This window comes from Sminthopsis crassicaudata, chromosome 2 (genome assembly GCF_048593235.1).
Source record: "Sminthopsis crassicaudata isolate SCR6 chromosome 2, ASM4859323v1, whole genome shotgun sequence".
Lineage (NCBI taxonomy): Eukaryota > Metazoa > Chordata > Mammalia > Dasyuromorphia > Dasyuridae > Sminthopsis > Sminthopsis crassicaudata.
The window spans coordinates 47,645,485-47,673,257 of NC_133618.1; the positions used below are offsets into that span (position 1 = coordinate 47,645,485).

Consider the following 27,773-nt stretch of genomic DNA (forward strand, 5'->3'; position numbering starts at 1 on the left):
GTGACTGAGTACATCACCCTCCACCCTCAACATGCTATTGCTCCTCACAACTGATGATCTGTGGTTTAGATAGATTTAGCTTTAAAAAAAAAAAAAAAAAAAGAGAGAGGCTTTTGCAAAATCTAATAATTTCTTCTGTCAAACAGCTTAGACTGTCCTTAATTTAAAACATTTTTTCTTACTACTTGGGTTCCTTGGGGTTATTGGGGTCCAATACTTTCCTCTGTCTTGGACACTGAAACTTTAGCCCAGATTTAAAAGTCTTCGTGAGGAACAAGTGAAAGAAGTTAATAGCCAAGGCATGTAAAAAAAAAAAAAAAAAAAAAAAAAAAATCCTCTTTCCTAAATGTTTATCCGCTTTGTGATTTAACCACTGATTCTGGCTATTTATGAGGAGGGGGTGAGGGAGAACAAATGTTCTTTTCCCCTTCCTTGCTCCCTAGAGCTATTCTGAAGCTTCTCCTATTTCTAGAGGAGAATAGATGGAAGGCCTGTTTGCCAAATGGGAGCTGCAACTTATTAAAAATAAAGCCCATTCTTCTCCTGTGCCTCAAGCCTCACCCATTCAGACCCATGCTCACAAACAGATGAGAACTAGGACCTGCACAACACTCAAATGCCGGTTATTTTCTTCAGCTACCTCTCTGGCTGGACACCAGTTCACTGACTCCCTGCAAGTTTCAGGAATGAGGAATCCTGGTTTGTTCCAAAGAGCCCTTCTCTCAAACACCCATTGATATTTATAATGTGCTTTAATTTACTTTCCAGTGATTCTGGCAGCTGCTTTCCAAAACTTTCCTGCTTGATAGGCAGAGGTGCTGGAGGCCACAGCCCCAGAAGTAGCGTGAGGAGAGTGGGGACATCCCCCAAAGCATAAGAGACAAATGCTTGGAGGCCTCAACTGGTTTAGACAGTACTTTCCTGGACTTGTTTTTCAGCATTTTCTTCTGTCCGTTCTCGGTTCCAGTCCTTCAGGCCCTCTGGAAGGGAAGTGTCTTCCTCCAAGCTTCCAGTGCCTTCCACAAACTCTTCGTAACTAGATTTCTCTGCAAAAGGCCGGGGGCCCAGAAGTTCAATCATGTCCGCCTTCTCAAGTACTTCCTTCTCCAGGAGACGTTTTCCTACCTACAAAAATCAGAAACCAATCTGGTAAGTGCACAACAGAACCACCAGGATTCTCACTCTCCCCCCCAAAGATGGAGAAGGCAATCTCTAAGGAGGCCCAGGTTGGGTCACTTCTCTAAAATTCCATGTGAGAGGTCATGCCACCAAAGATAACTCCCAGGCCCTCTGCAGTGACTTGCCCAGCACGACCATCTATGAAGGCCAGATTCAACTTTAGGACTCTTCTTGATGTCAAGAAGAAGTGTTCCAAAGCTACATCAGAAATTCTAGTTGGAACATAGCCAGCTGGCAGCATAAAAGTATGATAGGAAGGGCAACACCACCATTTTGGGGTTGACATTTGAATAATCTCTTTTCCTGCTGTTTCTCATTTACCTTTTCTACCTGGTCCCGACACTGGGTCAGCAATTCCAAAGTTCTGGAATAGGCAGAGTTGATCAGATGACGCACTTCCTCATCGATGAGTTGTGCAGTTGCTTCACTGTATGGCTTCTCCACCAGGGTTTCCCCTTGCCGGGGCAAATCAAACGACATCTGGCCTAATTTCTCACTCATCCCAAACTGGACAATCTAAAGGGGAGCAGCAGAGAAGGGAGAGTGAGCCGCTGAGATCCCTCTGCAGACCCACTGAAAGGGGCCCAAGGGGCTGCTTACCTGGGCATACGCACTCTGTGTCACTTTCTTCAGGTCGTCCTGAGCCCCCGTCGTGATGCGGCCAAAGAACAGCTGCTCGGCCACTCGCCCCCCTAACATCATGCACATGCGATCAAAGAGCTGCTCCCGGGTGTAAAGGTATTGCTCCTTAGGCAGGTACTGCGCGTAGCCCAGCCCCTTTCCTCGGGGGATGATGGACACCTATAAGGCACATCCAAGGCAGTCAATTATGTGTCCAATGACCATGTTAAGTAGTACAGCTTGATCAACATAATCAAATGATAAAAAAGATGTCAAAACACTTAGAAAAATGTAAGGAAGTAGATTAATCTTCCCCATATCCACAGAGAGTGTTCTCCATGAAGTGGAAATGAAACATCACTAATTTAACGACTGCCATGGGGAGCCAAATCTGCCAGGAGTTAAGGACCATGCCTCTCACAATGGTGTCTTACGCAAAGCAGCTAAATGAAGAAGGCACAGGTTTTTGGCCAATAATTTTAGATATTTCTGGAGTTTCCCTATGCTAGGTATCCTTCTGGGCTCAACATAACAACTCTCCTGTCAGATGGTCCAGTAAATTCTATGGAGAAAAAGACCACTGGGATAACATGTCTTTCCACTATTTAAGGCACTGGACTGGAGTTCAATCCCACCCCAAAGACTAATAACTACTTACATTATAATCCTGGTCAATCACTTAAAACTCTCAGGGCGTCAACATCCTCACTTACCTTACAGAGTTGTTGTGAAGATCAAGTGGGATAATGTATGTATAGTGCTTTGAAAACTTTCAAGATCACCCTAGGCAGAGTTAATGGCACACTGACCTTCAGTAAGGGATCAGCGTGCTCCAAGAACCAACCCACCACTGCATGGCCAGCTTCATGATAGGCTACAGTTGCCTTCTCATTGGGCTGGAGAACCTGAGTCTTCTTTTCAAGGCCTGGGGAAGAGTAGAGCGGGGAAAAGAAATGCATCAAAGCCCAAGATTTTTTTCTTGGCTGATCTAGGGCATCATGTTACCTCTCTTATTGCAAATGCAGCATGACAGGAATGGGCATAGAAAACCTTCCTGATGTCTTTGACAGACTTAATACTTCTACTTTGTTTATTTTCTTTGATATTCCTCAAGACCCAAATTAGACAAATCCTCATTTCCTTCCTAATTCTATTTTAAACAAGAGAGAAAAAGCAGAGATTTGGGCTTAAAAATGAAAGTGGCAAGAAGTACTTTCTTCTTTTATAAAGGCCTAATTTTGAAAAGAAAAGTGAGATCACAGCATCTCCTTGTCCTACCCAAGATTTTCCATTCCACATTTCCCAAACTTGCCATTTTCTAATCCTTTCAAACTAGAGATTATCATTCTCCATTTACACATGGCGCCCTACTTTTTGTGATTCTGGACTAACTGGGACTTGTTATAAAGAGGCCTCAGAGCAACAATGTAATTTATTGCTGGGAACATAGTTATGCCACAAAAGTCACATTGGAGTGACTAAGTAGGAAAAGAGGAGATTTTTAAAACTTCCTTATAACCCAGTTTGCAAACAACAAATAGGAAGGCAGGTAGATCAGAGAGAAAGCAAAGGGTAAAAAATGTGGTGGTCTATATTTTATAACTGATTACATCCATTGGAGACCAGCATAGCTAGTGATAGATTAATTTATTAGAACTACCAAGATACACAATTAAGAAATTTGAAAATCTAGCTCTCATGCCTGTGTTACAGAAAGCTCCTTTTTGCCCTCCCACCCCCTCTTTCTGTCAGAGACAGAGCAGTTTGCTGTCCCTTTGCTTTTGCTTCCCAGAAGAAATTTCTCTTGCTTTACCTAATTTTGATTATAGTTCTGCAGTCTAATCTGTCTGCTCCAACCCTTGATTATGCATGGCCTTGGCTGAGATTCCCCAGAGCCCACTGCTTCCTATATCCCAGAGAAGCTGTGACTGAGCACTTTGGAGCTGCAAAGACTGCAGAGATTCATCCCATAAGAGTCACTGAATGCAAATATGCCTATTTTCCATCTCTATTTTGGCCAGATGCAGAAGAGCAGGCAGCTTATCTTAACTAGAGATGAGCACTAATATTAAGTCTTTAAGCCTCATGTGCAAGAAGCCCCGGAGAGGAACTCCCTATAGCTTCCTTTTAAACTCTTCCTAGGAAACCAATTTCATCCTTCTGCTCTTTCCCTCTGATTTCTTAGAAGAAAATCAGGGTCCCAATTCTACCTTTCCTAAATTCTTCTTGGAAGTAGAAACAAAGCCTACAAGCATATTCCTAACACCCTGCTTGGGAACACAACGTAGTTAAGGACCCCATATTCCTACCATCCCTGAAAAGTGAGCAGATGCCACCCCCGCCCCTCCTCGCTCCAAGCCAGGGCTCACCTCCAATGACTCTCTCAATGGCCTGCTCAAAGTGCTTTTCTTCAACAAAAGCATTCAGATGACGAGCAGCAATCAGGGCAGCTTCATTACAGACGTTAGAAATATCAGCACCTAGGTCAGGGAAAGCAGACCCTCAGATAGACAGCACAGACAGACAGGATGGGCCAACTTGGCTCTTGAGGCCAGCTCCCTGGGGCACACATGATGGCAACCAGGAGTTCTTGGCAACCAAAGACCAATTTGATTACAGAAAAAATCTCCAGCAGTGTGCATGAACTGCCTCCCCAGATACCAGGCCTAACTCTGCAGCAAAGGACTTGAAAAGAAATGGGAACAGTTTCAAAAATCATTATTTTTTGCCAAGTTCTAAAGACTTTTCTTTGGGACACTCAAAAGCAAAAAGCAAGTAAGGACTGGGGCAAGAGAGTCTCATTTTCCAGGCTCCACAAGATTAAGTTTCATGACACTGACAATACTGAACTCGGGTTTTCACTCAGGCTTCCAACAAAATAAGCTGCTAACATTCAGAATTTTATGAAATGGAAAAAAACTTGAAGTAGGAAAGACTGATGAAAGCTTCCAATTTCCTGATGACTGTAATATAGCCTGAAGAGGGGCTATTTTCTGTAGTTAAAGAAGAGTAATAAATTTTGCTGAAAGATTTACACTTGTTAACATAGTTTCATTTGATATCTGTCCTATGGACCCCAACAGACATACACAACATGCCACATCTCTTTTTTTCTAACACAACAGTAGGACTGAATGAAACAAGGAATGAAATCAGATGGACAGCCTGGTCAGCTGGATTTCCTGTCATAGGTAAGAACAGTTCTGGACTCTTCAGAGGATGGTAAAGAATCACTATGAAAACCTTTGACCAGAGCAGTAGAAATGGCAGCTTTGAAGCTGGAACTGGGAGCAATGCTGAATCATCCACAGTTCCTGCTGTTTCTAACATCAATCAAAGAAAATAAAATATCTTGGTAACTTATTGCAGTGTCTTAATTTTGGTATATAAGTGGGCATCCAAAGTCTGGAAGAGGGAGGAGAAGGAAGGCGAGAAAATATATTCTTGGATCAGATCCTTCATCAGACCAACCCTTGTGGGTAACTGATGCCAAGTCGTTTAGCGAGAGCTCTGCACTCATCTCTGTGCAGCAGACAAATATAAATTCCTACATGTGAATTTACCTAACAACCAAGATCAGGTCCCCAAATAGCAACTATCTCCTCCTCCCCAAGAGGAAGGCTACCTATCCTACATTAGTTCCAGGCCCCTCCCTAATAGAAGAGAGGGTGAATTTCTGAAGAAAGAGTGGGTGGTGAGAGGGCAGGTGTGGTACAGTGGGGATGGGAGCAGGGGAGAGGAAAAAGATTCTCTACATTGGTGGTTGAGGGGGAGGGGTGAGAGAGAAGACTATGGAAGCCATTATGGGACATCTGAATAGAAGAAGTGACAGGGTAGAAAGACAGAGATTCTTGGAGATTTAGATTCTCTAAAAGAGGGGGTTGTTTTCATGTTTAGCAAGTAATCTCTCTCTTTTTTTTCTGTCTGTCTCTCTCTATCCCCTGGGTGCTAATTTTTAAAAAGGAGAGAAACCCCAGAGGAGAGTTTGTACCCAAACTCAAACTCTGCAAAATGAGGATACAATTTTTTTCCTCTTTAGAATTTCATACCCAAGACATGATATGAGTTTGATTCTCTGTAATAAAGATAATTAAAAATAATTCACTTAAAAAACTACTAAGGAAGAGTCTTTTACTTTTACTAAGTGGAGTCTTTTAACTATCTCAACTGATTCAAAATTCTTAAGATCAAGGTATATAGTTACTGACAATGTTGATGTGACTCATCTCCTCCCTCTCTCCTAAATACAAAAAGCACACCATAAAAAAAGCCTTCTCCCATTCTAATACCAGCTATTCTCTGATACTCACCAGTAAATCCTGGAGTCAGAGCTGCTAGTTTCCTAGCCAGGGCAGCTCTGCCAATATTTTCATCCAATTTCAGTGGACGAAGGTGGACTTTAAAAATGGAAGATCTGCCTTTTATATCAGGGGGCCCTGCAAAACAAGCAAGAGATGCAATTAAATGGAACACATTTCACAAAGGTCAGAGCTATGTTGGTTTTCCTTGCTGTAGGAAGCTTCAGATATAGTGAAATTAGGAGACTGCTTTATAAACACTATAATAGAAGCCTAGTGATACAGTGAATCAGGGATATGAATGAATTAATGGAAAAAGAATGAAATGATTACAAAGTGCAAAGCACTCAGGATAGAAAGAGAAAAACAGTTCCTGTTCTCAGGCTACTCAGCTTCTAAAAGGAGGAGATAACACATTCGAGGAATTTCAGATGTCATTCAGATGGAAAGGCCTCTACTGTCCTAAGGGTACAAAAGCAAGACAGATACTAACCACATGTATATAAAATTAATTCTCAATTCTTGGAGCTGAAACATCGAAGTAGCAGTGCACCCCACAAAACCCCAGAGTTGAAGGTTAATCCTTCCCCCGAGCAGGAACAAATTAAGTATCACAAGGCAGTCTATTCTATCTATGGAAAGCTTGGCCAGAAAATTACTTGTTCTTTTGCTGAAATCTATAATCTACTCCCTTTATATCCCCTACCTGTTAAGTTCTACTTCATTTTCTAAAAATTTAAAATATGGCCAGTTTCCTTTTGAGAGTCTGGCCATGAGTCATATCTATTATTTCTTGCAATTTAAAAATAATATTCTTTCTGAAAATTCAGAATAAAAGTCTAACTCTATCTAACAGGCCCTTGTTTAACTATACTAAATTCTATGAGCTCACATAACCTCTTTTCCTCAAGGTTTTTGTTGCTTCCACTTCACCATCCAGACCTTTCCCTTTATGGTAAGAATTATAATTAAGTGCAGAATTTGGACATAGCTATGGTGGAAAATTGTTCTGCTTCTCTAAACATGTTTTTCATGCATTTTTCAATGGGGAGAGGTGGGTAGGAAAGAATTTGGAGTAGAAAATAAAATAAAATTGAGTTTTAAAAAAAGAATTAAGTGCAGAATAACCATTCCTTTGTATTTGCCTTCTAAAATAATGAAATTATTAGTAAAATTAAGTAAAATGAAATGATCAGATGCACATAAGACCAATAGGTCAAAAGATATGAACAATTCTTAAAAGAACTGCAAACTATTAACAGCCACATGAAAAGAATGCCTCAAAACACTAATCAAAACAACTTTTAAGTTCTATCTCATACTTAACAAACTTGCAAAGATGAAAAAAGATGGGACCAGTATGTGGTGAAGAAGCAGGAACACTAATGTCCCATAAGCAGGATTGTGGGATGGGATATCCCATTGGAATTTACATAGATAAAGTGACTAAATGGCACAAAAATTGTAACTTTATTCTAAAATCAATGATGAATCCTAAAAGACTTACATGAACTAAGGAGAAGTCAAGCCAGTAGGGCCAGGAAAATAATCTAAACGAGAACCACAAAAATGGAAGTGGGAAGAACAGACACAAAACAGGAGAAACCAAAGGATATAAAATTATAAAGAAGGAGCTTGGGCCCAAAGATCTTCCTCTGCTCCTAGACAGCCCCTGAGCCACAGATTGGGTAGGTTACATGGAGCACCAGGCTTTTCTTGCTGATTAGCTTTAATGAATCTTTTCCCCCAAAAAATCTCCTTGTGGTTAAAGGGCAGCTCAGCTGGTGAGGGAGGGAGACGGGACTTCACAGAGACATTTACATAGCTAGTCCCCAATAACTATTTTTATCTCTGGCATTTTATTGATTTGTTATAAACAACAATATGCTAAAGCCAGATTGTACTAGCAGCTGATTATTAAATTTTCAGGAATTTTAGAATCAGTTGTTAAACAGAGCTAGTGCAGTTTAATCAGCTCTGCACCTGTAATGTTATTTGTTGCTTTAAAAGAGCTGGTATCAACTACAGCAGAGGGTACTTTCAATACATTATTGATAACTTTAAACGACTGTAGCTTTAATAATAAATTATTTGAAAGCAAGCTTTAATTGCATTTTGTTCTGATGGTGTTAGCTGAGAAGAAAGTCTGGAGCAGCCTTCCTGAAGTTACAAGAAAATTTTCCTAATATCAACACTAGAGAGCTGTTTGCATTATCAGTTGCAATTATGACTTGATAATAATAATAGGATGATCATTTAAAAACTTTTGAATAAAATTTATTCTTTTTCTCCCCATTCTAATAAAAATCAAACCAAACTGTAAATGTAGTTAAAGAATCTGAACCTGAAATGATTAAAACTGATCAAATCCTGGGACTGAGATAGCTGGTATGTAGTTGACAAGCTGCGACTGTTTTGTATATTGATCATTTTCTGCATTATGTTTTCATTTTTCTTATTCTTCTTCCCAGCTAACATCAACTTCTTGTAAAATTTTGCTGTAATGATTTGACATTCTTAAAGAACTTTTATTACTTTTCAACTACATTACAGTCAAAATTAACTAAAATTCAAAAAGGGCAAAGTTGATCAAACCCAACATGAGAGGTTTAGAAAATTTAAAGACTGGTACTAGAAATCCAAATCTCAAGTTGAAGAAGGAAGGAAGAAAAAAAGCAGTTAATAAGTGCCTGCCACCATCTTCCAGTCACTGTGCTAAGCACTTTACAAATATTATCTTACTTGATTCTTACAACCCTCAGAGGTAGGTGCACCTTTGATAGCCATCCTTTTATAGTTCAAGAAATTGAAGCAAACCAGAGGCCAAATGATTTACCCACAGTCTAGAAAACTAGTCATATCTAAGGCTGAATTTGAACTCGTGCTGCTGACTCTAGGTCAATGGCTTTATACACAGGGCCATGCAAAAACTCAAGTTGAAAATCTGATGAGCAGGATAACTTAAAAGAAATTTCATTTAACAAAATACTAAATTTAATGCTTTTCTTAGAAACAGACTAGAAAATATAATTCAGTGTATTGACATATCATTTAGAAATGATTATGAAAGCATATATTAATTTATTAGAACTGTCTACTTGGCTTTATGAAAAACTAACTTCACCATGAATTAAAACATGAAATTGATTGAGCTGTTTTCAGGATTTTGTAGATAATGTAGAATCAAACAATGTTCCAATCACTCAACTATATAAAAGGCTAAAAAAAGATAGCAATATTGCTTTTGGTAGTTCAAAGAAAATGAATTGTACAAGGATAAGAAACAGTCAAATAACAGACCATTTGACAGACTTAAGTGATGACATGTTTATTAGAAAAAGAGCAGATTGAGAGGCAACTCCATCTGATGACTCATGGTTGAACTGCAACTGTAGGCTAGCCATGGACACAAAGAATTTTGGTTAAAAAAAAAAAATCAAGGAATATTTTTGTCAAGAATCTCTTGACTTTATGTCATTTACACTAAAGCGTACTATACGTTTTATTATGATCTGTGAACTTTCACTTTATATGAGAAAATGTATAATAAACTTAGGCATGATTATACATGTGTACTTTCTTTTTTTTTTTTTCTAGCAAGCCAATTGTTAAACATTTACCACCATGCCACTGGTAATGGTGAACAACAATTTCATCCAAAAACACAATTAGGTAGGTGGATCTAACATAATTCTGTTTCTCTCTTCTAATTCATATTAGTGACTAATAACAAAAAACCACTTAATCATTTATTCGCTTTAGAGATGCATGAAATAAGTTTGTAAGATTTTTTTTTTTTTTACACATACCAATTAATTGTGGAAGGGGAAAAAATAACAAGTATAAGAGAATCAACATGCAATTAAAATTTCAGTAAGGATACTCAGGTGGAGAACGAACAGAAGGCAATACTGATGAAAAGGAGACCTAGCAGGAGATAGAGGTCCATAGATTCACCATGCTTATTTTTCTACTTTAAAATTCCTAAACTGACAGCATCTGCCTCTCCTAAAAGCAGATCCTTTCCTACAAACTAATGATTCCAATCAAACCTAGGAAAGGAAAGTGAAGACTAAAAGCACATTTTTTGGGCAGGCATAGTATTATCATTACCGATGTAAATCTGACGGTCAAAGCGCCCTGGTCTCATTAGTGCTGGGTCAAGGATGTCTGGGCGGTTGGTCCCTGCAAGTACCACAACATTGGTGCTGGAGTTAAATCCTAAAGGCAAAAAAGAGAAATGTCAATTCTAACATCAATTGCTTGGGGTCTGGCCTGGACTTTGTTTTGTCAGAAAAAAGGAAGTGCAGAATATATAGAAAAGTTCATCCACAATGGGGAGCTCTCATCAGACTTCCCAGATTCCTTTCAGAAACTTTCATCCTAATCTGTACACCTCTGCTGGGGAGCAATTCTGACTTCTGTGCCCAATCCTGTTCAATCCCAGATCTCATACATTTCCTTATTCTCCTAGCACCATGACAGGGCGAAAACTTAACTCCACTCATGGACAAACAAAAACTCAAAAAGGCCAAGTTCTGCTATCTTAGCAGCTTTGCCCAGGACCCTGGTCATGGCTGAAACACAGCTCAGTGAATTCTTAGGCCTAGTTTTCAAAGCTGTCAATCTTAGTTTGCACCAATTTATCCAGATTCCCAGCCTGAGTCTCTCCAAGGGTGCCAAGCTCTATAGATTAGTGAAGAGAAAGGAAGAGGAAGTTTGTGCATGAGTCCCCTCTGTCCCATGCTCCTTTGTTAGAGGGTGGCAGACATAGAGCTGGAAAGGACTCCAGAGGCCATTAAATGCAACACTTCACTTTACAGACAGCAAAATGAGACTCAGAGAAAGTTATGTACTCGGGGTATACAACTCTTAAGGATTTGAATTAGGGTGTGCTTTATCTACTAAGTCACCTCACTGCCTTCTTGCTCTCCCTTTTCATTCACTAAGATAAAGCAGTCTTGGGCTGTTTCTATTGAGAGAACTTTTAAAAGGGTTCCTCTCCCAACCCCATTCCAATTCCCCCAATTCTGTCAAATACTAAGAATATTTCCTGAATGCAAGCTTAGATGGACAATGTAGGAACACTGAATGACCCTTGACTTAAAAGTCGCTTAAAAGTCCTTAGAAAATAAGTCATCACAGCGTGATAAAGTTGGAAATATGGTTTTTTTAAATTAATTTTATAATTATACATTTTTTTGACAGTATATATGCATGAGTAAATTTTTTTTTATAACATTATCCCTTGTATTCATTTTTCCAGATTTTCCCCTCCCTCCCTCTACTCCCTCTCCTAGATGACAGGCAATCCCATACATATTACATGTGTTACAGTATAACCTAGATATAATATATGTGTGTAAATCCAATTTTCTTGTTGCACGTTAAGTATTGGATTCCGAAGGTATAAGTAACCTGGGTAGATAGACAATAGTGCTAACAATTTACATTCATTTCCCAGTGTTCCTTCTCTGGGTGTAGTTGTTTCTGTCCATCATTGACCAGCTGGAAGTGAGTTGGATCTTCTTTATGTTGAAGATATAAAGTTAGAAATATGTTTAGAAGAATCAAACAAGTTTAACCTATGTTGGATTACCTGCTGTCTAGGGAACGGGGGAGGAGGAGAGAGAGAAAAATTTAGAACACAAGGTTTTGCAGGGGTGAATGTTGAAAACCTTTGCATATATTTTGAAAAATAAAAAACTATTTAAAAAAAAAGTCACCAGGGAAGACTTTTCCAGGAAAGTCTTGAAGTGAAAAATAAGGTGCTGGAGGTGGGCCATGTACACCCTAAGGATCTCCTCAGCCTTAACATGTGCCAACGATATGAAACCCAGATAGCAAAGACCAAGATTACAGTGAAAGACATAATAACTCACCATCCATTTCAACAAGCAGCTGATTCAAAGTGTTTTCCTGTTCACTTTGCCCTCCAAAATTGCTACGACCTCGTTTTCTTCCAATTGCATCAATCTCATCAATGAATAGGATACAGGGAGCATTTTTTCGAGCCATTGCAAACATGTCCCTAACCTAAAATAAAGAGAATCAATTCTGTCTTTGATATGAAGGGAACTCCTTATAAGTTGCAGGTTTAGCAAGGGTCTTTTGCCCTCTGACCCTTTCTGAAATCCAGACCCCACAAGTGAGCAGGAAGCTTTGTCAGCCTTGGGTGATGACAAGGAGAAATGTCAGTCAGGTTAATGATTTCTCCAAGACTAGAGGAAGTATTCCATTCAATCTCAGCCCTCTGGGCTCAATATGGGCAGCCCTCAGATAGAGAGGATACAGGTAGGAAAGAGTCTGTGCAGATGATGGCTTATCAAAGAGACTCACCCTTGCGGGCCCAACTCCCACGAACATCTCCAGGAACTCAGAGCCATTCACAGTGATAAAAGGAACACTGGCCTCCCCTGCAGTCGCTTTGGCAAGGAGGGTTTTCCCAGTACCAGGAGGACCAGTGAGCATAGCCCCCTGAAACAGAAGGGGATTGAGTTCTAGAGACATCTCGGAGAAGAAGACTGGCCAGTAGGAATCACATCAAAAGTTACAAAGCATTGAGATAACTCGAAGCTCATAAGTCATGAATCCTTAAAAAAGAGATGACCACATTCACTCTATTAGTCTGAAGCTTTAGCTAAAGCCAGGAAGAGCAAGTCCTGACTCAGGAAGACCTGAGTTCAAATCTGGACTTAGACACTTATTAGCTACATGACTTTGACCAAATCACCTGACCTCTCTCAGCTTGTTTCCTCATATATAAAATGAAATAACAGCATCTATCTCCCAGTGTGGTTTTGAGGATAAAGAAAATAAATATAAAAGGTTTTGTAATCCTTAAAGTGCTATATAAATGCTAACAATTGTTATTATTACTATTATTATTGCTGACAATGAACAAAGGTAAAAATGGGTCTTATTATTCCTATTTTATTATTTATACCAATGATTTCCAACTCTTTTTTTTTTCAATACCTAAGATAGTCTCCAATTATCTTATGTGTTACTGAAATCCATTCCCACCAAAAAAAACCAAAAATAAAAACAAATTCCCAACCTAATTTAAACGAGTGTCATCTAACCTATTAATAGTGGTGGGTTGGGGTCACAGGGAGGTGGAGAATGAGGATGTCAGTGGAGAATGCCTCACAAATTAAACAATGACAAGCTATTGCAATTCCTAAGGATTGGTAATCACTCATCTATATTTATTTAGACTAAATGGGTCAATATCATAAATTTCTATATAAATTGATTTCCTATCTACACACACAGCCCCACAACCCCATGTAAACTGATCTAACAAGGTACTGGCATATGCCAGTATATCTGTGGATATACAAGATGCAAGTAAATAATTTTAGGTTAAGCAGCTATCATTCATAAGAGGGTCACATTCAAGAGGACAGAATAGAAGAATTCCAGGTGAAATGAAGGAAGATAATAAACAATGGCAAATTCTATTTATACTGTTTCCTATAACTTCCATACTTTAAAAGACTTAAAATAGGCCCACAGATCTAAAAGAGGAATCAAATGAATACAATAATGCTTTCAACATAGTCAACAGAGTCTGTGTTCTTGGTTGAGCCAATAGTAGAGATATAACTAACTTTTGAAATTTACTGATGTGTTTAAATTCGAATATGGCTTAATCTGGTGTTCTGGGAAACTTGACTCCACTTCCTAGAAAGCAGAGCAGCTCCACTGAGAGGGTCTGAAGGTAGAGGAACTGGAGGTATGTGTGCTCTGACTTCCTTCTCCTAAACTCCACTTGGCTCCTAACTCCCTGAGATTCTTCCAGGTGGAGGAAAAACACTGACTTTCATGTCAGGGAATGCTATCTATCTCACTTCTTCCAAAACAAGCCTGCTTTCTTTCTCAGGATCCCATCTTCCCTGAAAAGTGAGGAAGTATTTTGCTTTAAAAGGCCTCCTTACTTCATAGTTCAGGGAACTTCCCATATTCTCTGCCTTCGAGGCTCTAGCTTACATTCAAAATCAAAGAGAGGGGGTGATTTTGGGAAAAAAAGACCTATGAGGGTTGGTTTTGCACAGGAAACAGCAGTGTGGATTAATGCCTGCTACCCACCTGTTTATATGAACTGCTATATCTCTATAAGATTATGGCAAAACTACAGGCCCTACAATATGGACAATGTATTAAAATGTATCAGAATAAGCAAAACCATAAGCAGTCTAGATTTGCAGAGACTGATGGATTTCTTACTCTGGGCCACAAGGACTTCTGTCAGATTCCTGATTTAGCATAAAACATCAAACCAGATAGACCACCCCTTAGAGTGAGCTGTCAAAGGCCTCTTCATCCCCACTTCAGAGAAGGGCCCTATTCCCTGGTCTGGGAGCTGACACACCCACACACCTTTGGGATCTTGGCTCCGAGGTCCTGATATTGTTTGGGGTTCTTGAGGAAGTTCACAAACTCCATGATTTCCAGCTTGGCTTCTTCGCAGCCTGCCACATCAGCAAACCGTACATCAATGTTGTTCTTCAGGATTTTGGCGGTCGTCTCACCAACACTAAAGAGGCCTCCTCCTCTTCCTCCCCGTCCTACTCCCATTGGGCCTCGCCTCACAGCATAGAGGAAAATCCCAATCAGAAGCAAAGTGGGGATCAGGCTTTTTAAGAAAGAGCTGCAAAAATCCAACAAAACACCACAAATGTCACTGTCACCGAGAGAAAAGCATCAAAGATTTACCTTCAGACCTTTGTAATTTAAGAGTCGCTAAAAAGCAGTTTGGCTAAATATTACATTATGCTCCATGTTATATGGGAAATTCCTATAAAAAAAAAAAAAAAAAAGACTTTATAGTCAGGGTGTACGATCCGATTTCCCCCTGAATCTGCCACCTCTTGTTCTTAATACTTTTTAGGGTAGGGGCTTTATACATTCAAGCTTTCTGTTCTAGCCTCCATGGAAGTTAAAGGAGATTCATTGCATTATGCCCCACCCAACCCCCATTCTCTAACACCCTAATATTTTTTAATTCAGTTCTACAATCAATTCCAGTTTTAAACTTTCTCACTAATTACTGATACTAAAGTTTATTTATGGGGAAATGGGAATGATTTAAGAATACAATAGTACTGGGGTCAGCTGGGTAGTGCAGTGATAGAGCAGCGGCCCTGGAGCTGAAGAATTTGAGTTCCCATCCAGCCTTACACACTTATTAACTGTGTGACTCTGGGTAAGGCACTTATTCCCAATCATCTTGCAAAAACAAAACAAAACAAAACAAAAAAACAAAAACCCAACAACAACAAAGAAAACAATGGTATCCCTTATTTGGGTAAATAAGGTTATTAAAACAAAATAAATAGGATAATACCATCTCATTTCAGATTATAAGAGGAGTTAATATATCATCAAGGCCAATGTTGTTGAGCAAACAATGTAAGCTCAAGACCAATTACAAGAAAGATTTTCTGAAATTACATTCCATGTATTTGTCCATCTGCTCATATAACAAATACTTATTAAGTACCTACTATAGGCATAGCATTATATTCTGAACTTTGCAATGTACAAAGAAGTGGTAATCATAATCACTGTCCTTATGAGTTCATAGTTCATTCAGCTGGTAAGACAATAATTAAGAATTAACAATAAAATAGTAAAATAATAATACAAAACAGTACAAGAATATCAAAAGGTGTTGAGGAGTTCCACAAAAGGTGAAAAGGAGAAATCATCATGGGATGAATAAAGTAGGTAAGAAGGTTTCAAAGAAGTGACCTGAGCTGGGCCCAAAGGAGGGCTCCATTATTAATTCCTTCTATGACCTCCTTTTATAATGTTATTCAGCTTAAAAATTTTCTGCTTCAGTTTTTCCAAATGAAAAAAAAAAAAAAAAGAAAAAGAAAAAAGAAAAAAGTTAAGCCTTCTTAAAAAGAACCAGATGCCCAAGATAAACATGACACCGATCTATGTATGTCCCAGGGGCCCCTTTCTTCTACTTACCCATCACTCTCGGTGGTATAAATCACTGCTGCCTGATTGGCAGCTTCAATTCCCAATTCCCACTGGGCAGATTCCAAATTTCTCTCAAATGTGTCAACACTGCCGATGTTAAACCACACGGATTTCTGCAGAGACCAAGACACTAAAATCTAATGGAGCTGCACAAAGCACTAACAATATGGCAACTTAGCCCCTCTCTCTGAGAGGTGATCTTTTCACACTAGTGCCTCTTCTTACAGACTACTCCTTGCCCATGGTCATTCAATGTCATCACTAAGGCTACCAATGTAGGGGAACTCCACAGTGGTCTAGTCTCAGGTTGATAGTATTATTCAATAAGCCAGAAAATCTTTCTCCTCTTTCTTCCCTTAGGCTGTGGGCAATCTTGGTTCTAATGTCACATGGTGTGATGGTGCAAACAAGCCCTCCCCGCCTGCCTGTTATCTACCATTTCTACCTTTCTGATGCCTCCCAGTTTGCTGAGAATAGTCTTTAAAAGCTGAAGAAAAGCACTGAAAAGATGGTCAGAGTCATTACACAGGACTCCTGACTACTCAGAAGATTCAATTTCTGAAATATCTCAACAAATTAGCTTTGAGTTCACATCTCACCTCAGAAGATGCTCCAGGAGTGGGAATCACTCGCACAAACTGTTTGTTCACAACTTCAAGTCGATCCACCTAGGAAACGGAGATAACCAGCTTTAGGTTAAGCCAGACCCTCTTCTGCAAAGGGAAGGTTGGCTGCCATAAACACAGGACAATAGTGGTGTCTGGGTATTCTGTCTGCATTCACAAGACAGAATTCTCAGACCTTCCAACTTTCTCTGGGAGGTTGTTAAATTCTCCACAGTATCTGATCTAGCCTGCTCCTTTTCCTCATATGGATACTACTAGCCTGGAGTGTTGATCTATTCACATTTTTTAAAATAGGAATCATTTCTAGAGGAGAGCCAGGCAGCATTTAATTGAGTAAGAAACATTTGAATGAAAAAGAATATTCCCTGGAGTTTAGGTACAAGCGAGCTTCTAGAATGGGTGTTTTATTGTCAGCTATGCCAAACAACTACCTTGAGGATCGCTTAGAAAAGAAAAACAGAAAGCAAAACTATTCCATGGGAATAGAATTCACACATCTATTTTCTTCAAGGCCCCAAATATTCCTGATTTTTTTCCACCTTCTCCTCTGTTCAGATTCTGACCCAATAACTGAAATAGGCAATTCTTTCCTAGAATAGTGATAAAAATAGAAGTATGTGCTTACTGTACTCTGACAATTAAGGGCCCAGAGGGAACTTGTATCTAAACTCTCCCATTTAAAGACAATCATTTCAAAATTTATCAAAAGGAAACAATCATACTGCATATGCATGTCAATTCTTCAAAATTCTATATTATTTATTTATTTTTTTTAAGCAAATATTCTTTTGAGGTCAGATGGAAAATTGAGAATTATTATTTCCTAAATCTGAATTGGCAAAGTGCCCATTAAATATCACTATTATGCAACTTAAGACCAATATTACACGTGCCCTTTAAAGAATAAAAGAGAGAAGTAATGAACTATCAAAGAATATATAAAATTTATATCTTGATTTGCTTTTCAAAGTAAAATCTTGACAAAGAGGTACCCTCAACTGGGCTAAGTGCCATCCTTTGGGGCCTTGGTAACCTAGTTTTTACTTTCGTAAATTTCTTTAGTCCCAGAGTAGGTTGATAAGAAGAGAGCATGGCTCTAGTTCAAAACTCTTATTTATTAAAATCTATCTCTAGCCTTAGGAAACCATTGCCTATTGTGTATATCACCCTCTGTCTTACCTCCTCTTTTCAGCATGAAAAAATTAAATTAAGTGGATTTGTAAATTCTGTGATTTCGATTGTGTGCCAAATAGCATAGTGACCTTAAACATAAGTATCAGATGTCCTGTACCACATTAAAAAAAAAAAAAAAATCTATCTGGATAAACCAACACTGTGCTAGTTTCTGGTAATATTCCTAGAGATCAACTATGAAACACATCTTTCCAGTAGAGTGAATACAAGGAGAATACCATGTTAAGAATAAGTGCTCCTGGTAGCATCATAACAAGTCACCTGGCCTTAACCCATTGCTAGTCTAAAACCACTGCTCATTTCAACACTTCCAGGAGGCTATGAACACTGCTACCTTTACCAGCATGAATCAGCTGATGGTCATCATAAATTTTTGTAGCTGAAAAACTTCATCACTGAGGGACAGCTTTTTGGTCATGTGCTTTCTGCTTAGCTAAGCCACTTCTTAGGTGACAGACATATAGTTTTGTCTGGACCCATGCTATGAAATTTTTTCACTTTTAGCAGCACCTACCAAAGCTGTTAATGTAGTCTCTGAAGACAGTTTCTTTTATGCCACAATGAGGCATGTAATAATAGTAGAGGAGAAGAGAATTACAAGTAAGAAAAATAAGCTTGAGCAATAAGGAAAAATAATCATTCTCCATTCCCTCCACATCAAATGGGAGAAAGATGACCTCAAACAGATTAAAAAAGATGCTTTAGCTGCCTATATTCAGAAGCCGCAATCCTTCCATATAACCAATGCAAGACTTATTAGCAAAAAGGCACTAGTAGATTTCCTTAATCACCCTCATTCAAAAACAAACTGTATGTGGAAATCATGCAAATACCTAGGTTAAGGTAGAATTTTAATGTATCTCTCCTTATCACATGCACAATACTTTTTATCTCACCAGTCCTCTGGCCAAGTAATATTGTACAAAATGCTTCCAAGTGATTTCTTTTCCAGAATCTCGAAAATATAAGTAGAAAAATCCCACAGCAAAGCCTGCTCCCATGATAGCCAGATTACGGAAATCTTTGTTGTCCCAAGGGAACTCTCCCTGTGAAAGAAAAACCAATGAATTTCACACAAATGAAAGAATTTTCTCAAATTCTAGAGAAGCATGAAAATAATTTTCTTTTTCTTTGGGCTTTATTACTGGAGTTGCCCCCAAACTTCCCACTAGTCTATTTTACTGTTTCTGCTAAAGTACACAATAGCTGCATGTGACTGGTTTAAAACACTGTTCTTATTTTGAAGAAAACTTTTATCTAGTCTCTGAAAATACATCAATGATGAGGAATTCCATTATAAAATCCTGATTTTATTTATTTTTGGTAATAATAGCTTTTTATCTTTCAAAATACATACAACGATAGTTTTCAACTTTCACCCTTGCAAAATCTCGTGTTCCAAATTTTTTTCTTTCCCTTCCTCCCTTCTCTCTCCCCTAGAGAGTAATTCAATACAGGTTAAATATGTGCAGGTGCACAAACATGTGCAATTCTTCTAAGCATATTTCCACATTTATGATGCTACACAAGAAAAATCAGATCAAAAGGGAAAAAAAATGAGAAAGAAAAAAACAACCAAACAACAACAAAGGTGAAAATATTATATTGTGGTCCATCAGGCTCTCTTTCTCTTTCTGGGTGTAGATGGCTCTCTCCATCACAAGTCTATTAGAATTGACCCGAATCATTTCATTGTTGAAAAAAGCCAAGTTCATCATCATTGATCATTACATACATAATCTTCTTGTTGCTGTGTATGATACTTTCTTGGTTCTACTCACTTCACTTAGTATCAATTCATATGAGTCTTTCCAGGCTTTTCTGAAATCATCCTGCTGATCATTTTTTATAGAACAATAATATTCTATTACCTTCATATACCATAACTTACTCAGTCATTCCCAACTAATGGACATCCATTCAGTTTTAGTTCCTCGTCACTACAAAAAGAGCTGCTATAAACATTTTTTGCACATGTGGGTCCTCTTCCCTCTCTTATAATTTCTTGGGAATACAGCCCCAATAAAGACACTGTTGGATCAAAGGATAGGCACAGTTTTATAACCTTTTGGATATACTTCCAAATTGCTCTCTAGAACGGCTGGATCAGTTCACAACTCCACCAACAATGTATTAGGGTCTCAGTATTCCCACATCTCCTCCAACACTTATCATTATCTAAAAGCCTGATTTTAGAATTCCATCCTACTTGGTTTTTATAAGGCTTGGTGAGTTTTTGTTTTTTTTTTAATCAACTAAGGAAGCTCTTTGAACAAGGTATATAGTTATTAATGCAGCAAATCTAAGGGAGACTTAAGAATTAGACTGTCTAAAGTCTCAAATTCCACCTTCACTGTCACTTGAGAAAAGTGACTATGGTCACATATCTAAATGTTTAGATTAATATGACATTTATTAATCAGAGAAATGCAAATTAAGACAACTCTTGAGATACTACTACACACCTGTCAGATTGGCTAGAATGGCAGAGAAAGATAATGGAGGGAATGTGGGAAAATTGGGACACTGATACATTGTTGGTGGAATTGTGAATACATCCAGCTATTGTGGAGAGCAAATTGGAACTATGATCAAAGAGTTATCAAACTGTGCATACCCTTTGATCCAACAGTGTTACTACTGGGCTTATATCACAAAGAGATTTTAAAGAAGGGAAAGGGACCTGTATGTACAAGAATGTTTGTGGCAGCCCTCTTTGTGGTAGCCAGAAACTGGAAACTGAGTGGATACCCATCAATTGGAGAATGGCTGAATAAATTGTACCATATGAATATTATAGAATATTATAGTTCTGCAAGAAATGACCAACAGGATGATTTCAAAAAGGCCTGGAGAGACTTACATGAACTGATGCTGAGTGAAATGAGCAGGATCAGGAGATCATTACATACTTACAACAATACTATATGATGATCAATTCTGACAGATGAAGCCCTTTCCAACAATGAGATGAACCAAATCAGTTCCAAAAGAACAGTAATGAACTGAACCAGCAACACCCAGCGAAAGAACTCTGGGAGTTGACTATGAACCACTACATAGAATTCTCAATCCCTATGTTTTGGTCCATCTACATTTTTGATTTCCTTCACAGGCTAATTGTACATTGTTTCAAAGTCTGTTTCTTTTTGAACAGCAAAATAACTGTTGGACATGTATACGTATATTGTATTTAATTTATACTTTAACATATTTAACAAGTAGTGGTCAACCTGCCATCTGGGGGAAGGAGTGGGGGGGAAGGACGGGAAAAGTTGAAACAAGGTTTTGAAGTGTCAATGCTGGAATATTACCTATGCATCAAATTTTTGTAAAAATTAAATTAAAAAAAAAAAAAAAAAAAGATTAACATGACATACATCTGGGGAACTCTACACACCTTCTGTATCCGTTTCCACCATGCAAAGTCATCCTTCTTTCCTCCTCTCTTGCCACCATTTCCTCTGAATCCATGATCCTTTGGTTCATTAGTATCTAGGAAAAAGCAAAATTTGGCTTGAGAAAATCAGCAAATTACTTTCAAAAATAGTAAACACCATCCTACTCAGAAACTGGTAGTTGTAGTGGAAAGAAGAAAGAGAATGCCAGGCTAAAAAATAAGTCAAGGAAATCAACTTCTTGTTATAATGATAAATTAGTGTCAAAGAAACTAGTAAGACTTAGCCACTGCCCTACTACATGCCTGACAGAATGGATTATTGAAAATTAATGGATCCACAGAAATCAATGGAGAAATAAAATACTGAAGCTTCCTAGAAAGGGGCATAAGAACAAAACAAAACATAACAACTCAAGTATTCACTTGAACTCTAACTTGATCATCTAGCAATAAGGAATGATTCAAGAGAGTCCAAGAAGCAGAATACACTGGGGCAGAGAGATCCATTTCAGGTCACACAAACCATCTGCATCTCTGCCCTACACAAAATCATCCTCCTTCGCTCTTGTTACCTTGAAGAAAACATCTTTCACTAAAACTATCCTTGTTCCTGTCTCTAATATCTTTTTGATAAAAATCAGAGTTAACTGTAGAGCAGCATCTTCAGGTGCTTCTGTCAGTGCTTCTTAGTAAGCCTGTAGAGGAAGGATCTGGAGCAGCATCAGCAATAGATCCTTATGGTTAGAAGTCCTATATTCATGGCAATAACTGCAGGACACAAACCTCACAGTACCTGGAGATACTATAGACTTCAGCTGATATAGATGCTGTTCTGGATGCTGGTGTGGACACTGGGGCTATTGTGATGGCTCTGTCCCCACCTTTCAGTGTTGATGCTTTTCTTTTACAGATTCATGGATATTTTCTACAGATTTGTTTTATTATTTTTTCTAATCAAAGATTATATGATGATATGAAATCATCTCTCAGAGATGGAGCTTTCTACAGTTATCCCAGATTTTGTAAACTTCACAGAGCTGTGGTTGAAATCCTTATAGGTTCCTTATTTCCTTCCAAGGACAAGTTAGGGTTTAAAAAGCTAAAAGTTTTTATAGAAAGCTTTGACCTTTGATCTTTATACCTCAGTAAAATAATCTCTGTTCCTGATGAAAACTTTTTTTTTTCCCTTCGTAGGATTATCATACTTATTTGTTTTATTTTAATCTGAATGAGATAGTATTTGTAACAGTGCATAACACTGTGCCTGACACATAGTAGGTACTACATAAATGCTCATTCCTTCCCTTTCCACCCCACCCCACCCCACCACCATTTCTTCTCTCAAGATGATATGAAGAATACCTCTAGCCTGAATGAATTATTAACATCATGCTAATCAGATGATACTGCTTTGGTAAATTTTTATAGTTTACAGAAGAGCCCAATACAAAGGACAACTTTCCTGCATGTGCTAGAAGGCAGAATGAAAATGTTGGTAGAATTACTCTGCTATAAATTAATTCCAGTAGCATCTTAGGTCAGCACAGACAAATGTGGACTGTACTGGGATACTCTCATTCCAAATAAAATAAGAAACAACAAATAAGAGGAGAGGTAACAGTTTTCAGTTACCTAAGACTAGGAGGTTCATAGGATACCCAGAATGGTCCTATGAAGTATGAAGTAAAAGGACTTCAGTGAACATTTTACTGAAGAAAAAGCAGAAGTGAATTCAAGGTTGCTATCATCAAGTAGACAAGGCAGGACTTGAAACCAGGTTACTTGGAGCCAAAAGGCAACCCAGATCTCTTCCTATTGCACCAGAGCTGCCTTGCTAGAAAAGGGCTGTGGGGACACACAATGTAACGGTTCTGATTTTTCAGCTCAAGAATCTGTTTGGTTCACAAATGAGATGTGTATCTGACTGTGTTGTACATGTAATTTCAAGACTAGAATAGGACTGCAGGGAGATCAAAACAAAGGAAAGAGGTGATGGATTTAAGACAATTGAAAAATATAGGCAGGATTCTGAGAAAGTTAAAAAAAAAAAAAAAAAAAAAAAAAAGAGAAGTTTCCATCCCAATAGAAACCTGTTTTCCTTGAATTGTGATCAATGATAAATGATCACAATAAGAATTCTTTAATCTAAAAATGCTTAGATGCAGATCTTGGCAGTTTGGGAGGGTTCCTTTACCTTTCTTTGGAGGTGCTGATTCTTCTTCACCTGCGCTTCTTCCACTTCTTTTAAAATACTTCTCAAAGCCTTAGAGACAAAATGATTAGGTTCTAGGCCTTTAATGTTGTCAATCACACAAACTTACAAAAGTCCTTTTGTAACATCAATTCAGAAGAGAGAAACTAGGATAGAACCTGGACCTTTCTCACTCTTCACTCTCTTGCTTGCTAGAATTAACATTTTTATCCACATTTCCTAGCAAGCAGGATGCAATTGCTGAATCCTAGAAGGAAATGCAGCTCTCTAGTTCCTAAGTTCTGTAACATGCTTTTTGGGTTCCTGTCCCTCATTTTACAAAACCAAAGACCTGCTGGTTGACCACCTGCTACTTCTACTAAAAATGGATCTATTTTCCAGCTTTGGCTTCATAATACAACTTCTCAATAAATCTAGCATGCATATAATCTCTTAACTTCTTTGCTCAAAGAAATACAATCAGCTCTCCAATAAAAATAAACAGTGCTCTAATCCCATTACTTTCTCTCTTTTTTGGGAGACAATTGGGGTTAAGTGACTTGCCCAGGGGCATATAGATAGTAAGTATTAACATCTGAGGCAGAATTTGAACTCAGGTCCTAGTATAATTCTAGGCTCATAGCTCAATCCACTGGGCCATCTAGCACTGCCCTGTTCTGACCCCATTACTTCAAATAGCCTTAAGAGGACTCATAAATCAACTTTTTTGAAAAAGCTTTGCAGCCTTCTAGTGTCATCCAACTCCCTTCATTCACTAAGAAGATGAGCCCTACCTGTTCACAATTCACTCTTTGCCAAAGTTGCTCTTCTAGAGAACTTCTGAAGAAAAGTACGTACCTTTGGGAGCTTTTGAATACAGCCACTGGGAAAATGATGTCAGTCTTCCTTGCAGAACCAGCTGCTGAAAGTAGATTCCCTGGAGATCCGGAAACATTAAAGATAATCAGTTTCCTCTGCACCAGCAACACATTAGGGTCACACAGCTAGGAAGTGTTAAGTGTCTGAGACCAAATTTGAACTCGGATCCTCCTGAATTCAGGGCTGGTGCTCTATCCACTGCGCCACCTAGCTGCCCCCCCCCCATTTATTCTTGATAGAGCTTCAGCCCAGAGAGAAAAATGCTTCTGTTTTTATCACATACTTTAAAACAGTGGGAATTGTTTTTTTTTTTTTTTTTAATTAATATTAAATTTAAACACAACAATCATAGATGCATATGAACAGTTACTCTGGGTCAAATGTTATGAAGGTAAATAGTATCAAAATTAAAAGCTTAGGACATGATATTGGGCATATTTTTTTTCTATTTTTAAATTAGATTTATGATTTGGATAGTTCTGAAGAAAACCCCACCACCAATACAGATCAGCAACCCCATTGTAAGGCCCGAGAGGTTAGGCAGTGTGCCCAGGGACAGAGAGCTTGCAGGTGAGACTTGCACTCTGGGCTTCTTAGCTCTTAGGCATGGGGCCAGAGAGAGCTAGTCTAAGAATCAAGACTGAAGTTCCAGATTTACCTGACACCATCTGGGAGGCAAACTCACATAATTGCTCAGTACCCTGGGAAACTCTGGAACACTCTAAGTTACAGAATCATTGTGAATCTATGATATCGGAGGGAATTTCCTCCCTGGGAGGCCTAAAATTATATATATATATATAAAACATGGGCAATCAGACATATATCTCTATTGTTCAAGGGTTGGAAAGTTTTTGGTAAATGATACCTACAAATTAGCTATCAAAGTTATTATACATTGTTCCTCATTAGTAACAAGGTTCTTTCAAATGACCCTACACTGTGTTGAAGACCTTCTGCAAGGCTTTGCTAAACGTTACGTTCTGAAGCTAGAATGAAAAATTTAAAAGCAAAGCTTAATGAGCCAAGTTGGAAAGGCAAGTGTCCATCAATGGGAATGGCCAGTTACAGCACATAACCGTGATGGAGTGTTACTGTGCTCTAAAACATGATGGGCAGGTGCTTTTGGAAGAGCGCATCGGGATTAGAACAATGTACATGGTGACAACAGTATTGTATAATGATCAACTGTGAATGACTCCACAGATCCAAAACAATTCCAAAGGATTTATGATGAAAAATACTCTCCACTTCCAAATAAAGAACTGAATGCAGATCAAATGATCACGTTATGTTTTTTTCTTATTCTGTTTTCTTTCAAATGACTAATACAGAAACATGTTTTGCAGAATTACACATGTATAACTTTTATCACAGAGGCATGTGGAAAGAAGAGAATTTGCAATTCAAAAATTAAAAAAAAAAAAAAAACACAACACATGCTAAAAACGGTTTTTTCCATATAATGGGGAAAAAAGAAAAAAGCCATAGATTGTTCCCCACACGTAAATGGATCCTCACTGACTCAGACTGAATGTAAATAGTAATCATTTTGGCTTTGGCCAGAAACTTGGAGCAATTTTTCCCTCCTATTTTTAGATTTTTTTTTTTTTTTTGACTAGGGGAGAAGATTCTTTGCCTTAATTATTGAATGGACGTGGCATTAAGACCAGTTAAGACCTCAGCTTAAAAAGTCCAAGGCCTCCCCCTGCATTCAGGGCCATCTGCATCTGTAACTGGCCACTGGACCCAGATGGTTCTAGGTGATCTTGCCCCGCCCTCCTTCACTTCAATCCAATTCACTCCCGGGTCATGGCCTCACTTCCTGAGTCGTGGTGCTCTTCCTGCTAAAAGGCAGGACTTCCTGCTAAAGGCAATCGGACAATCTTTGAGAAAGAGAAGGCAGCCCGAGCTGCTCCCCAAAACCATAACATTTCTGTAGAAACAGTACAGTAACAGCAAGCTGCTAACGTGGAGACTGCGCCTAAAGGCACTCCCAGGTCTGTAGCTACTCGATGGACCCCACCGCACCCCTGTGAAGTCAGGACTCCGCATCCTAGATCTCTTCACACATAAGGCTTTCCCCCGACTGAAAAGTAAAATGCCACCCGTGTAGAACGCCATCGAGTTTAAAAGAATCCGTATCTGAATCTTCCCAAGGAGAGAGCAGACATTAGTGAATGGGAGTGACACAGAGGGGCAGTGTGCAGAGGCCTAGCTTCCAAAGGCAGACACGCACTGACCACCGGTCTAACATCCCCCCGAGGTGTCCGTTTTAAATTCTCTTAGGACTATAAGCTGGGCTCCATTCTTCCGGCTTTGGGAAAAACATGCTACAGGTTGGGAGGCTGAGAGCAGAGGGTCGGGGGGAGGCCCTCGTGTTCCAGTTGTCTCTTCACATTCTATTACCATCCCCCCCACATCTGCTAACTTCCGGTCAGCCATCCCTCTACAGTGCCAGTTTTATGGAATTCGCACTACTGTGTATGTGAGAAATGTCTCCCCATCATCCAAACCCAATTTTAACCGCGGTGCTCCTATCCAGCTTCAAAGTCCAGCTCAGTGAGGCTGGCCCCGGAATCAGGAAGACCCGAATTCAAATCCTGCTTCTGACATTAGCTATGTGACCCTGGACAAATCCCTTAATCTCCTCAACAGTAAAATGGGGATAATAACGCTGGAACCTAGAGCGTATGCAAACGATCAAGTGCAGACAGGATTTAATCAAATTGGGTGGGGGGCGATGGAGCTGCCGCGTGATGCGTCCTTAAGATAAGGGGAGCACCACACAGAGGAGGAAAGGAGAGGACACGTGAGCAGGAGGGGATGAGCTCCCAAATCTGAAAGCCAAGAGGAAGGAACGCGCCAGGCAGGAGCAGTTAAGCGCTGAGCTGTGTCAGGCAGTCCCGGAGCGTCAGGAGGCCGCCTCGCCCCACGCGACCCCACCTGCGTCCCTGACGCATCCGGCGCGCCCTGATGGCGTCATTAAAGCGCTGAGGCAAGAAACACCGCCCTCGGCACCGGCCGGGAACAGGCCGGCGCCGGCTCCCTCGCTCACCTGCCGGGTGGTGCTCAGAGCCCTCAAGCCCACTCTGGCCGTGCTGCGGTCCCAGGCGCTCCAGCCGCATCGCCACAGCGCGGCCAGTGGCAGAGCCGTCGTCCGGCTCCCCACCGCCGCCAGCAGCCTGTGCGACATGCCCCACCCCCTGACCTCGCGCCGCCCGGGCACACACGCGCCGGCGCGAGAGCAAAGCGGTCATAGTCGTGCCACACCCCCTGACGGCTCCTTTTTGCGCGTGCGTAAAGAGCCCGCCAGGCCCCCAATTTAGATGTCCGCGGAAGAACCTGCCTTTGAACGAAAGCCCGGGAACGAAGCCCGGAAGCAGACG

At 39.5% G+C, this 27,773-nt stretch overlaps 1 protein-coding gene across 2 annotated transcripts; it reads right to left on the reverse strand.

The window, feature by feature from the left end:
- Positions 1 to 733: 733 nt before the first annotated feature.
- Positions 734 to 27,648, reverse strand: LOC141554348 (mitochondrial inner membrane m-AAA protease component AFG3L1-like). Of its 2 annotated transcripts, none has more exons than XM_074286143.1 (17): positions 27,443 to 27,648; positions 24,364 to 24,442; positions 23,509 to 23,577; positions 21,315 to 21,409; positions 18,811 to 18,960; positions 16,694 to 16,762; positions 16,083 to 16,207; positions 14,484 to 14,754; positions 12,438 to 12,575; positions 11,981 to 12,134; positions 10,212 to 10,319; positions 6,111 to 6,236; positions 4,170 to 4,280; positions 2,610 to 2,725; positions 1,780 to 1,980; positions 1,501 to 1,695; positions 734 to 1,125 (listed from the first exon to the last, which is right to left on the reverse strand). In XM_074286143.1, exons 1-17 carry the CDS (start codon positions 27,578 to 27,580, stop codon positions 907 to 909), a joined length of 2,364 nt encoding a protein of 787 aa, XP_074142244.1. In that variant the 5' UTR covers positions 27,581 to 27,648; the 3' UTR covers positions 734 to 906. The 2 variants fall into 2 exon arrangements, with proteins under 2 accessions (XP_074142244.1, XP_074142243.1); XM_074286142.1 differs by having other exon boundaries at positions 24,364 to 24,450; positions 27,442 to 27,648.
- Positions 27,649 to 27,773: the final 125 nt, after the last annotated feature.

Excerpts from the sequence above, each read along its gene's own strand:
- LOC141554348 (XM_074286142.1), bottom strand. The coding sequence starts at position 27,580 with ATGTCGCACAGGCTGCTGGCGGCGGTGGGGAGCCGGACGACGGCTCTG. Across the intron at positions 16,763-18,810 it reads ATTACTTGGCCAGAGGACTG|GTGGATCGACTTGAAGTTGT; the intron begins GTGAGATAAAAA and ends TCCGTTTCCTAG. Across the intron at positions 1,696-1,779 it reads CACAGAGTGCGTATGCCCAG|ATTGTCCAGTTTGGGATGAG; the intron begins GTAAGCAGCCCC and ends GCTCCCCTTTAG.